This window comes from Fundulus heteroclitus, chromosome 23, assembly GCF_011125445.2.
Source record: "Fundulus heteroclitus isolate FHET01 chromosome 23, MU-UCD_Fhet_4.1, whole genome shotgun sequence".
NCBI classification, from domain to species: domain Eukaryota; kingdom Metazoa; phylum Chordata; class Actinopteri; order Cyprinodontiformes; family Fundulidae; genus Fundulus; species Fundulus heteroclitus.
Window position 1 is genome coordinate 14092161 of NC_046383.1, and position 13984 is coordinate 14106144.

The 13984-nt window shown below is 42.1% G+C and overlaps 1 protein-coding gene across 1 annotated transcript; it reads left to right on the plus strand.

Moving 5' to 3' along the window:
* The first annotated feature begins 447 nt into the window (after positions 1-447).
* On the plus strand, positions 448-8762 carry lrit3a (info leucine-rich repeat, immunoglobulin-like and transmembrane domains 3a). Its single transcript, XM_012876915.3, has 4 exons — positions 448-870; positions 2757-3223; positions 6764-7069; positions 7243-8762. The coding sequence occupies exons 1-4, from the start codon at positions 755-757 to the stop codon at positions 8262-8264; spliced, it is 1911 nt and encodes a 636-aa protein (XP_012732369.2). The 5' UTR covers positions 448-754; the 3' UTR covers positions 8265-8762.
* Positions 8763-13984: the final 5222 nt, after the last annotated feature.

The window sequence follows — 13984 nt, forward strand, 5'->3', positions numbered from 1 at the left end:
AGTGAGCTGAATCTTATAGTTTTTCAGAGCGCTGAAAGTTAGGGGTTGGTTCCTCTTTCTGAATCAACATTCGTGAGTAGCTGGTGTAAAAACGGAAATACAAACAAAGATTGTTTAACAAAGAGGATTAAGAAAAGCGTGGCCGGCTCACGTGAGAGTAAAGCTCACCAGCGCCATGTTGAAAAGACACGATGGAACGGGACGGAGAGCAGGCGCCACACTGCAAAAAGAGAACTAAAAATAAGTAAAATTTTCTTAAAATGAATGTATTTCTCCTTGATTTGAGCAGGTAAATAAGATTATCTGCCAATGGAATGAGTAATTCTACCCCTAAAATAAGATAATTAGACATACTGCACTTGAAATAAGATGATGGAGATGAATTGTTCCTATTTTAAGTGTAAAAAATTTTATTCCATTGGCAAAACATCTTATTTACCTGCTCAAATCAAAGAAAAATACTCTCATTTCAAGAAAAAGTTCCTTATTTTTAGTTCTATTTTTGCAGTGCATGTTGGAACGAGCGGCGTCTCCTGTTGTTGAGCCTGGGTGACCCTGTCACACCTGCCAAATCCCTCACTAATCCCCCCTCCACCCTCATCCCTGTGGTCGGTCTCACGGGTCACCTGTGCTGAGCCCAGATCCTCAGCCCTCACGGAGTTTCCTTTATTCTCTCTGTCCGCACGCTTTCTCCGGATGTCTTTTTTCCTGATATCTCCTCGATGTGAGCTTTCTGGGAGCGTCGGGTGACACCATGCGTCGACTGCTCTGTCTGCATGTATTCCTATGCTGTCTCAGTATGGCTCTGGCCTTTTGTCCCTCGCAGTGCACCTGTGTCTTTCATGGACGCGTTGAGGGAACCGGAACCAGGTAAGGTGTGCTTTGTTGTGCATTTACATAAAAATGTGCCTTTCTTTCAATGGAAGGCTGTAGGTGAGGCTACAGACATGTTACAACTCCTAAGCAGCTTTACCTCAAAGTGCCCTTACACTATAATACATTTAAAAAAAAATCATTGTCTAAGTTCTCTTCAGGTCCATTTGAATCAGTGGGGCATGGTTAGGGGGGAGTGGGCTACGCTGAGTTACCAGACAGTATAGAGTTAAAACTGTACATGCTCTTAGTTATATCCCTGCTAGTGTATGTGGAATCATTTGATATACGACCCAGACGGGATTTAATAATAGACATGACGGACCATGGTGTTATACAGGTAGATATGTCACTAAAGTAGTAGGCAGAGGGTTTCACAATGCCCATAAGTAGTTTATCTAGTTTTATAGAGACATCGCAGAGGATTTCCTCCTAAGTCTTCTGACCTGTATTGACTTAATGTTGTTTTGTTCACGGCATATAGCTAATCCCTTTAAAAGAGAAGAAGCCCTTCTTTCAGCCTGTCCTATTAGTCCTGAACTTCTGTTCTACGAAACATCTTGAGGCAGCAGTTCAGCTGCTGATAAAAGTCAAAATAAGACTGCAGGAAAGTGAAAATGTAGCATTAGCAACAGTCCTTGTGTTAGCATTGTGTTGCCATTCTGCTCCAAAAATACAAGGATTTTCCACCAGACTCCCTGTGTGATTTTAATTTGTATTTCTGCAGTTATACTTATAAAAACATCATTGCACACATATCCTGAATTCATAGTTAAACAAGATGTCTATATGCACTGTTCTTTTTTCCTGTTTTAGTTTAAATAATGAGATCAGATTTTTTTTTACAAACTTTCTGGTTCAGTTCTGGTTCAGGCGACTGCTTAGATCTCATTACCATGTTTTACATTAGCGCTTTATGTTGGGTCAAAGGTCTCCGTTCTTCCGGAACGGACTGGTTTAACAGAGCGCCTTGACTTTTGTGTCCTTAAGCCACTTTGTAAATAATTTGGCAGGATATTTGGGTCATTGATCATTTGGAAGATCAAGTCCTGCCCAAGCTTTAATGTCCTGACTGATGTCTCGATGCACGGCTTCAATATGTTTTCTTTTTCCTCCTCCCCCCACAGCAGGTGTTCTCAGGTGTGCAGGTGTCCACTGTACCAATGGTCATTGAGAAAAAAAAAACACATTTTAGATTTTTAGGCCACAGAACATGCCTCCATAATCAAGGTGTTTATCCAGGAGCTTAATATAGAAACGGTAATCCGGTTTTTATGTCTCTTTGGAAGCCCTGGCCTTATCCAGTGAACTATCAGCTCATGCTTCCACACAACCATCTTCACTGTGGATAACGACTCTCTTTTCCCATCTTCAGCAGCGTCTTCACAAAGTCCCCGGCTTTTGTTCTGGGGTTTTGACAGGAAAGAAAACCTGGAAACCTGAACATTAAAGGTTTTTTTACTTGCATATAATTTTTTGAGGAGATGAATGTGGCTCATTCACACCTCTGGGAATTGTCCCTGAAGATGAGCGGCAGTCGTGGAGGATGCCTTGCTCTGTTTCTTTTAAGTTTTCACTGATGTCAGGCAAGGAGGCAGAGTTTGATGTGTTGCCCTAAAATACTGACACAGTATGCCTCATTTAGCTTAAATGTTGTGAATTAACCCATAAGAAGCTTAAAACGCCATGACCTCTTTATCCGGGCTTCTCCATGTTGTTTAATGCAGTCGTGCTAAACTCTTGGAGTTTAGCACGACTCCAGCATCTAGATCCATTACCCATATTTATAGACATCCTTCATACCTCTTTGGTAAATCACTAATTTGGCCAAAGGCTCAGGAAAGTCTACTTTTCTCAATGACAAATGCATGTTTGTCTTTCAGATCCGTGCTCTGTAATGACCCGGACATGTCTGACATCCCCGTCAACGTCCCCGTGGACACCGTCAAACTCCGTGTGGAGAAAACCGCAGTGCGGCGGATCCCAACCGAGGCGTTTTACTATCTGGTGGAGCTGCGATATCTCTGGATCACCTACAACTCCATCACGTCGGTAGATACAGGAAGCTTCTACAACCTGAAAGTGCTCCACGAGCTGAGGCTAGACGGGAACATGATTTCGGTTTTCCCTTGGGAGTCCCTCAAGGAGATGCCGAGGCTGAGGACGCTGGATCTTCACAACAATAGACTCACCAGTGTCTCCCCAGAGGCCATCCCTTACCTCCGCAACGTCACGTACCTGGACCTGTCCAGCAACAAGCTGACTACACTGCCTTCTGACCTCATGGATATCTGGCCACCCTTTAATGGTGTGCCCATCTCTTCTAATGCCTCTCAAAAAGTCGTCCTAGGTAAATGGAAGCAGTTCACCGCAGCTTAGTTTTACAGGATAATGGGGCCGAGTCAGGACGCTTTGGGGGTTGTTGGTCAAGAGCTTGTGGTGGAGGCTCCAATTAGCTTAGCTTGGTTAGTGCCAAGCTTCACGCTGCATGTACTTTACTTTAGCCTGCTAAATAATTGAGGAATAATCATCAAAAAGAAGTTTGAGTGTTAACATAAAACCTGAAAATAGTAAATCTGTCCTGTGAACCTGAGAGTTTATAGAGCTGGAACGACCAAGCATTGAATCCTTTAATGTGAATCTTTTTTCAAATTATTCACAATTATGTCAGTTGCTCTGTTGCTCTTGTTTTACAGCCAAACACAAACAGGTGTTACACATTCGCACAGGAGCAGATTAGGACCATGCATGGAGAAATTGAGCAGTCCTTTGGTTGGATAATTACAAAAGAAAAAGATGAAGAGAAAGGAGGAAATGTGGATGATTTATTGAATTATCAATGCTTTAAAGCTGTATATATGCTGTGAAAGAGATGGCTATATGGGTTCAACAGGCCAACAGGTGTGATGAATTTAATGGGAGCCGGTAGATTTGACCCTTTGCCATTTCGTCACACTTTTTCAGGTCGTTCCATGCCGACAGCGTGTCCCATTGTGCTCTAATGTGTGGAAATGGTTGGCATCTAACTCCAGTAAATAACATCTACCAGCAGGAGATCCCTTAGAGATATTTTGCTTTGGTCTTGGGTCATAAAACTTCATGTTTTAAAAGAGCAAACAGGCCCAAACAGCTCACAACTACAAAGAATATGTCAATAGAATGTTAATATTGTTTTCAGATATTAAAACACAACCAACTTAATTACCTGTGAGCATTTTATGACCCTTAATCTCCATAATTCATAAAAACGTAAAGGTAAAGTGGACGTGATTTCCAGAAAAGTTCCTTTTAAGTCTCATTTTTAGAAATCTGCACAAGACGGCCTGCTCTTCTCCTTCTCAAGGGGATTGCTTGGAAAACTCTCCCAAATGCACTAAATGTCTTTATTTATTTCTTCCCATAAACTTGTTAGACAGTTTGCTTCTTGCGACTCTGAGCCTTTTTAAAAATATATGGTGAGAGCTGCAGAGTTACGGTGAATGGTAGCTAACTGGATATATAAACACTAGCACAGTGGTTTTATGTGAGCGCATCACAATGATTGGCATGTGGGACAACCGATAAGGGGATACCCCCAGAACTCAAAGCTGAAAAAAAGATCCTCCATTATATCTTTAACTAGAAGGAAAACTTAATGGATGTGCTTTGGTTGAAGAGTGTGGGAATAAAATAGAAGCAGAGGAAACGGCAATGCATGGGTAAAAAATGTGGATACCTACTGGTGAACCAGGAAGTTGATGCAAAGGTGAAGTTGACATCTGCAACATCACACCTGTGCAGTCCATTGTCCCCTTTACCTGTAGGTAAAATATGTCAGAACTAGAAGTATTGAGTAATCGATAGTCGTAACTGATATTGTCATTAGGGAATCAAGCAAATGCAATATTAATTTAGGTATTCCAAACCAATTATATTGTTAAAACACAATGAATTAGAAGAAAATAATGAATGCAACATTGTGAAAAGACTGGAGAATATCTGATAAATCTCAATACAAAGATCAGTCACTGGAATGTCTGTAACAGTGAACGCTGTAATGTTTAGACAGCTGTTTATGTCTTAGATAAAAAGTCAAACATGAAACCTAAATTGCATTTTTTGTTGTAACTAATCAAACCCTTTGCTGAGCCCAACTAGCTGTTACTACAAACCTTTTGTGTTTTAAAACCCTGGATGCTCTAATAAGGCTAACTCTGCATAAAACTCAGGTTTAGACAAGACGCCACATGACAGTCACGACCCAACAGGCTCGTGAGTTTTAGGTTAGGACAACAGCCAAGGCTTTAAAGATTTCCTGTTAAGGGTTCTCTGGCTGATTTCTAGTAACCAGGTTATTTTTAAGTTTGAGCTGCTGATAAGGAGTTAAACCAATTCTGAGAAATAAGACAAGAAGAGCAATACAAATGTTTTTTCGAATTTGTTCTGCCATGAGGATTCATTAAATATTTATGTTAGGAGCAGATACGGCATCACTCTTTGTGTTTGAGAGAACAGATGCAGTAAACGTAAATCAATGAATGAATGACTCACATCAGCAGATGACATGCTTAGCTGAAACCACAAGCTTCATGCTTGTTTCCCGTAGAACACAAACTCTTTTTATTAACTCTAAGATTTTAATAGCTGCCGACCACACAGCTTTCTCTGCACTGCAATCAGACTTGCTGTTATCTTCTTTAAGCGCCGCGTTTTGTCTCAGCCTTAAAGAACCACAGGGAAGTCGCGACAAGGTTTGAAAAATACTATTTTTATTATTTTTATTTTTTTGAAAGAGGTCAAAATAAATCTCATCCACCTCCAAGCAGAAGTTGAGCCCTGTCACTGCATTAACACTTCACATTGCTAAGCTTAGCTTCTAGTGATAATGTCAAGATAAAAATAAAGGAAGAAGAAAAAAAAAATACTATTTTTATTAAAACAGATTCTTATATCGCAGAAATTCCTCTGACTTCCTTTGTAAAACCACTCACTGACACTTTGAACAGTTAACAGTCTTCCTCACTCAGTTGTCAGAACAATGTTGAACTTTTTTACTGATATGAAACCAATCGGTTTACATCCGGGTCGATCAAGCTGAAAATCATACGATTCCAGTCATAAGCTGAGTCGTATCTCTGGTTTTAGCATATCCCATATAAGTTTCTGTTGGATAAAATTATAATATATGTGTTGACAAATAGAGAGATAGAAATAGAGCACGAAGAATGAAAGCACAATCCGGAATATTCTGAATAATCAGAATATCGACCAGTGAATTGTCTACCGCTGTTAATATAAGCAAAGGAATCCAACAGGTATGCAATGATTTGCTGTATAAAGTTTGATTTTGAACTGGACACATGGATTAGGTTGACTGTAAGTGACCTGATTATGTATCTTCTAACAGCAAAGCCAATGGAAACTGTGTTCCCACAAAACTGTAGGAAGGCCAGTGGCAGCTTAGGTGCTTTGCGACTCTTAAGTCGAATTAATCAGTTGAATGGCTTAGCGTCCGCTGGAACATGGGTTTGTGTACATCAGGTCCTTATGGAGCGTCTTTGATTAAATACTCTGACTAATGTAAATGTGTTTTTTCAGACTGTGAAATCTTATGTCTCTCTGCACAACGCAATCTAATGCTACCCTCTACATGTGCTCAAAGTGCTAATTGTTTGAGGGCGTAGCATTGCCTTATATCATTAAAGTCAAACATTCAGTGTTGAGCATCTTCTACAACACGACAGTAGCCAGAAGCACTTGATCTTTACTAAAATTAGATCCTTTAGGTGTTATTGCCTCTCCACTGTTAAAATGCCACATTAGCATGAGTTATCTTATCCACAGTAACACTGAAACATTTATGTAAAATAACAGCAATCGATTTAAATCTTTCTTATCTTTTCATTCTAAGGCCTTCAGGATAATCCCTGGTTCTGTGACTGTAAAATCTCCAAGCTGATTGAGATTTCCAAAATGGTGGAATCAACGGTGATTTTGATGGACTTGTTTTTGGGCTGTGCCGCGCCGGAGAACCTAGCGGGAGTCCTTTTTCAGCGCGCTGAGCTTGAGAACTGCGTGAAGCCATCGGTGATGGCGTCTGCCACCAAGATAACGTCGACTTTGGGCAGCAACGTCCTACTGCGATGCGATGCCTCAGGATCTCCGACACCAGCTCTTTATTGGACCAAGGCAGATGGCTCTCCAGTCAACAACACAGGTAAAATAAAATAGGTTTGCTTTTTTTATATAAACAAAGTATATAAATTGCATTTATAGAGGTTTGCACTTTCACAGATATAAAATATTTGCTGTAACATATAGAAATGTAACAATCTCAAATTACAAAGTACAAACTTTTAATGACTCGTGTCTTTTTGCTCCACTATCCAGTCCAGGAGTCACCCGGGGAAGGGATTAATTGGTCCATCATGAGCTTGCATGGCATAGAGTATAAAGATGCGGGGGACTACAGTTGCAAAGCGAAGAATGTCGCCGGCACGGCAAAAGCCACCATTACTTTAACGTTGGCTGGTACCATGAGCACCACTGGACCCCCACTGCAACCCAGCACCAGAACAGTACCAACCAGCCAAGGCACAGCAGTCACTCCCCCAAATTACGTTTCTAAATCACCCGTCACAGCACCAACCGTCCCTCCAGGAGCACTGACGACACTTTCTGACGGACAAAAGCCCCCCAAACCCGTCTCTGGCAACGGTTCCCAGAAAGGTCTGCTCAGGGAAACCAAAAACCAGCAAGCAAGTAACGGAAAAAAGTTTGCAGCTGATGAGAAGAGCAAGAAAAGTGACGGCTCCAGGGCTGTTAAAGACCTGGAGATTGTGGAGCAGACAGCCGACACTGCAGTGTTGCTCTGGACCGCAGGCGGATTGCTAAATGATGCGCCACTGACGGTTGTTTATTCGCCCTACGGCGAGGATGACAGTAAAAGGACGTTGGAGACCAAAGCAGGAAGTGGAAAAGTACTCCTAGATGGACTGTCACCTGGAATGAGGTACTCAGTCTGCCTTGTTGCAAAAGCTAGTGCTGCCCGGAAAGATCCTTGCATTGACTTTTACACGGAAGACAGCGGGCAGAACAAACTTTTCTTCGTCGTCAGCAGCATCGCCTGCGTTCTGGCTTTGCCGTTAATTGCTCTGCTTATCTACAAGATTCTTGCTCTTTACTGCAAGGGACGCAACACACCTCTGGATGAGCGCGAGCTAGAGAGGGAGAGCTACGTCAAATTTGAGACAATCTCAATGAAACAAAGAACTCTGACCTCGCATCCGATCGAACTCTGGGCAAGAAGACCAACGAATGATTCTGAGCGACTCTTGCTTTGCTCGCGGTCAAGCATCGACTCTCAGATGACCTACAAGAGCGACAGTTCTCGGTCTGAGTACCTCTGTTGACGTCAGACTCCATTGCCAATACACCAACACCATGCTAAAACACCTGCCTTTCATACATACATGTTTATGACTGGGTTTTATTTTTCTACTAACGGGCCGTAAAGAATGAATGTACTGAGAGAAACATGATAGTTTAGAAAAGTGTTAACAGGAAGAGCTCTGTGGCGGGGGGGTCAAACGGACCTTTTTTGTCCTGGTTCTGAGCCTTATATACTTCATCCAGAAATCATGCAGACATTTGGGATGGATAATTTAACAGGGAACGGTGTTTGATGTCGTCCTCGATGCCAAAGCTGTAATGTCTGGAAGCTGTGGCGATCTCAGAGAAGACCCATAATGTTCATATACCTGCTGTAAGGATCCAGCTAATTGTTGCCTTACTGAACACAGAAGTACTGTTTGTGTGTTTGACGGAGCACAAAACCTGAATCGTTTTATAAATGTTGCCACTTTTTATTTTTATTCATAAATAAATGTTTACTTTACTTTGAACTTCAACACTCTTTCATGATTTATTTGCATTATGTCCTCCATAAAGTGTTCTAAAACTATTTATAAAAACTCACAGGAGCATTTAAGGAAAGCCATAAAAATCAGCCTTTCAGTTGCTGTGGAAAATGTTAATGGAAGTATTGTTTAAACACCACAACACGACAGATTTTGGTTTGTCTGTTGATCTGGTAAATTTGTACTGCCCAAAAGATTGAAGAGTGCAATCTTTAAACCTGATCCCTGAACTTCCCTACCCTGTCTACTGCACCTCTTTATGCACTTCCCACCTGCACTCCACAGCTTTGATAGCAACGGTTAATCTGTAAGTCACTTTGTCTGGATGATCCGATTGAATTTGACGTTGTAAAGTGCCTTGAGATGGCATGTGTTGTGAATTGGCGCTAAATAAATAAAACTGAATTGATTTGACTCTGGATAAAAGTGTCTGCCAAATGCATAAACATAAAAACAATACGGATTGCTCTGTCGGGGTCAGAGGCCACTGAAGAATCTTGGTTTACTCCAAAGTGATGGTAGGAAGGAGCAGGAGATGGATGAACACCTTGATACATCATCTGCAGAAATCTGGGCACTGCTCTGGTGAAAAAAGAGCCGAACCCATCAACCAGTCAGCTCCTGGTTTATAGGTCCATCTATGTTCCTACTCTCACCTATGCTCAGGAGAAATGGGTCATGAAAGAAAAAGAGTTGTGGATACAAATGACAGAAATGAGCCTTCTTCATAGGCAGGATTAGGCGAAGAGCTCGGTCGGTCGATCCACTGCTCCTCTGTCAGCAGTATGAATACTGGGCGTCTCTCTCCCAGGTACATCCCAGTGGGTGGACCCCAATTCAAGGCAAAGCAAGAAACCGCTGTGGAAAATGCATTTCTCTTCTGGAATGAGAACCAATTACGAATCTCCAGATTGAGTGTTGTTGGGGGGGAGTGATCACTGGGTTTCCCTCCTGAACCACTGTTGACACAGTGCCAGTTTAAAACAAATTTTCTCTTATCCAGTTGGCGTTAATGTGTGTAGAAGTTTACAATAGAAAAATCAACCGATAGCCTGAGCCATTAATACATACTGAGTACAGAAAATGGTTTATGAACCGTGGTTTATAATCAGTGACGCAAAGACCAGAATTTTGTAGCCTTTGTCATTTTTTGTCAATTTGGATTTCTCATCAGAAACTATTGTTGTAATGGTTCCCTGGATTCTTGAGCTTATTTTCATGGAGTTCCGCGTTTCTTTAATGCTTCCTTCTGTGTTGGTTCCAATCATCCCCCGTGTTGCCCTGTGTCCATGTTAATCAGCTGAAGCTGAGCTTCTTTGCAGTGGTGACATAGTTTTTTTTCTCCCTGTGGCTAAGCTCATGCTTCCTACCAGATGCACCCTATTAATAACTGCTCACCTGTTCTCTATCTGACTATCACTCTTTCCAGAACACATTTTTATAAAACAAGGGAGTCAAAGTCAAGTCCTCGAAAGCTACTATCCTCCAACCTTCAGGGGCCTCCCCTCTCAAACCTGCCTGAAACAAACAGATGCCTCATTGCCAGGCCACTGCAGAGCTGAAGAGCAGATTCAGGGAATTTGATTTAGGGGGGTTGGGGAAGAAAATTAAATCATCAAAGTTTAAACTGTCTTTAGCATCCTACATTAGTAAATAGTGCAGATAGCAATACCAACACAGGAGACTGTATGCATTTCTTGAAAATGCAGACTCTTCCCTCAATTCCAAAATAAAAATAAAAAACTGCCAACATTTCCCAATCAAGCATGTTCCATGACAGACTGAGTTTGTCTGTCTGTCCTGTTAGCGTGACCTGTCTACCTAACTTCTGCCTGACCTAACCGCCTGCCTGATCTCTGCCTGGTTGTGTACTGACCGGATCTGTTACCTGACCTCAGAGCCCGCCTGCCCTCGTCCAGCCTGTTAGCATGACCGTGTACTGAACATTGAACTGTGACCCGACCTCATCCTGGATCACCCTCTGGCACCTCATCAGACTTCTGACCCTCTGGCTCTTACACCGGACCTCGTCCTCGGCTTTGTTTTCATCCTCCTGATCATCCTGTCTACATTCGTCCTCACGGCTCTGACCATCCGCCTGTCCTCCGATCACCAGTACTCCAGCGTCTGGGGCTCTCATCGCCGCTCCGCGTTGGCTGCCAGCCGAATTGGACCTACTCCTGTCATCGAACCTGAACTGAACATTAAGACCAGGTTAGTGACCGTCACGTTTGTTATCAATCACCAGAAACGTGGTCACTAACCTGTTGTCTCTATCCGCAGAGGTTAAACTGTTTTGTAAACGTAACTGTTTGTCTGATTCGAATAGTGGGTCCACCGGTTCTGAGCCTAACACTGATTACCCCGTATGTTCCTAACAGAGCACTTCACTCTGACTGCAGGTCTCCTGGTGGTTCCTAGAGTCTCTAAAAGTAGAATGGGAGGCAGATCCTTTAGCTATCAGGCTCCTCTCCTGTGGAACCAACTCCCAGTTTTAAAAGCAGACACCCTGTCTACTTTTAAGACTAGACTTCCTTTTTGACAAAGCTTCTAGTTAGAGTGGCTCATGTTACCCTGAGCTACCTCTATAATTATGCTGCTATAGGCTTAGACTGCTGGAGGACATCAGGGTCTATTTCTCACTCTACTGAGTTCTCCTGTACTCCAATTAGCATTGTTTGTTATTTTAACTTTTTGTTCTGTCATTTTTCTCTTCATAAAAGGTACACCTGGTCTGGCGTTCTGTTAGCTGTGACATCATCAGGGGAGGCAGATCATCCTCTATTACCATCTACCATAGAAAGTACTACTGGGTCAATGTGAGCTTCTGTGCTTTCTGTGTCTCTGCTCTGTCTTCTCTAACATAGAAAGTACTCCTGGGTCAATGTGAGCTTCTGTGCTTTCTGTGTCTCTGCTCTGTCTTCTCTAAGCCCCAGTGGGTGGAGGCAGATGAGCGTTCACACTGAGCCTGGTTCTGGTTCTGCTGGAGGTTCTCCTCCCTGTTAAAGGGGAGTTTTCCTCTCCACTGTCGCTTCATGCATGCTCAGTATGAGGGATTGCTGCAAAGCCATCAACAATGCAGACGAACATACTGGACAAACACACTCAACTGCTTGTTAACAAGGTGAGGACAACCTTTTTTTTTTGCTTGTTTGTCTTTGCAGGTTCAGCTTTGGCAATCAGCCTAACGGGAAGCATCTGGCCAGTCCTCCCAGGATCTTAAAGCTGACTGATGATGCCCAGGGTGGGTTCTCTCCTGCAGAAAGGCAGAGGGAGGCTCTTCTACCATGGTTCCTGCTGCTATATTTTGATTCAACTGAATTCAAACCTCATAAGGTTCATTTAATATAGCACATAAATTATGTGGATTATTTTTCTTGAAATCTATGACTAAGTGGGATTGTTGTCACGGCCAATGAGCCGAGTCGTGCTGAATCTAATTGGATTAACATGCATGTTTTTGGACTGTAGGAATTCCCACCCCATAGAGATCAGGCAGGCCGGGATTAGAACCCAACACCTTGATGCTGCAAGGCACACAGTGCATCGAGCAACCAGAGACGGGTAGCATTAAATGCAATGTATGCAATGTATACAGCAAAATCAGATTTTCAATCATTTCTGATTAAGGTAATAATTGCTGGTTAAAAAAAAGGAAAAAAAGAAAAGCCAAACCTGTTTCTGTCTCAGGAGTTAAAAAAAGTTTTGAGATCATCTTCAGAAATCACTTTAAATCCAAAACATAATATGGCAAATCAAATTTAAATATATGTAAAATAGAAATAAAAATGTCACATAAAAAAACTGTATTAAACATACATGATGATATAGTGTTGATGTTTATGTTGTGCTAATATTAAATTACTTAACCAATAACCACAAATCTCTTCAAGTCTCTTTCCACCAGCTGGAAAGTTTGGGAACCTCTTTTCTCTTTAGTCACACAGAAAGTCAAAATAACTCGCACAGTTAAATATATTCAGCCAGTATAAAGATCATCTTCCTCAGATAGGAAGCTTTTTGACCAATTTGTCTTATTTGATTGATTTTGACTTATTAAAGTGCATTGGGATGACATGTGTTGTGAATTAAAGCTATAGAAATCAAACTGAATTGAATTGAATCAAGGTTTTTGACCAAAATAAATAAACTTGCCGTTATAATAATGATCTAAAATAGTCCAGATGAAATGATGGGTGGACACTGAAACCATACGAGAAGGAACCTAAAGCACACAGATGCCCACTGCTGCAATTGCCCACGATTTCCCACATTAAAGAGATCCATTTATTACAGCAAACATCATCTATTTTTATTTGTTACAGGAGCCTCCTCTTTATTCTTTCTGTTAAAATGGCAGTTTTTACCCTCCGGATGTGGTCGTTTATGGAGAAAAAAGCGAATATCTTATCAAAAAAATGTCCTCTACCTGCTGATTCCAGCTCATGTGTGCCTGTGACTCGACCCGCCAGTCATTTGGTGTCTGATTACCAGCATTAACATTTTTATTATCTGTCTGGGGTGAAGCGGTGAGCAAAGGTTATTGACCTTCAGGCCGGAGACAAGACAACGTTCTCAGCAGCGTAAATCTTCCGCTCCTCTGCGAGGTTACCAGTGGTGACGCCGGCTCTAACAATATCCCAGTCATGGAGGCCATGAATGGAGGCCGTGGTCTCTGGCCTGGGACAAACAATTTAGGGATAATCTGTTCAACTCGGACAACGTCCTCCAGAAATGAGTCATTCTGTCAATTCCTCCTGGGAGCCAGAAGAGCCTCACACCAAGCCCCAAACAAAATGTTTTCTGTCTTTTCTCTCTTAAAATGTCCAAACAGACCTTCACTGTAAGATGGTTTCACAAAATAGAAGCAAAACATTCATTTTTCTCCAGAATTAAGTAATAGAATTCATAGGATTGCCACAGCTGTGCAAATAAGGTCCATTCCGCCCATTTTTGCTCAGGCACAGAAGCGTCCATCTCCATTTAAACCAGGGCGCAGGTCTGTGGGTGGGGAGTGAGAGTAATGTGTTGTTGGGACCTTTCTTCAGATCAGTTTGGAGCAAATCCTGCTACAATGCCAGACTGGTAAGTGCAAAATCTACCACTGGAGTGTCAGGAATTTCAAGCTTTGCTTCCAAAAGAGAAGCCTGAAGGTTGGGGGCGAGAGCCGGACCCCACACACCTTTCTTTTTTTGTGAGTGGAAAGCTGCAGT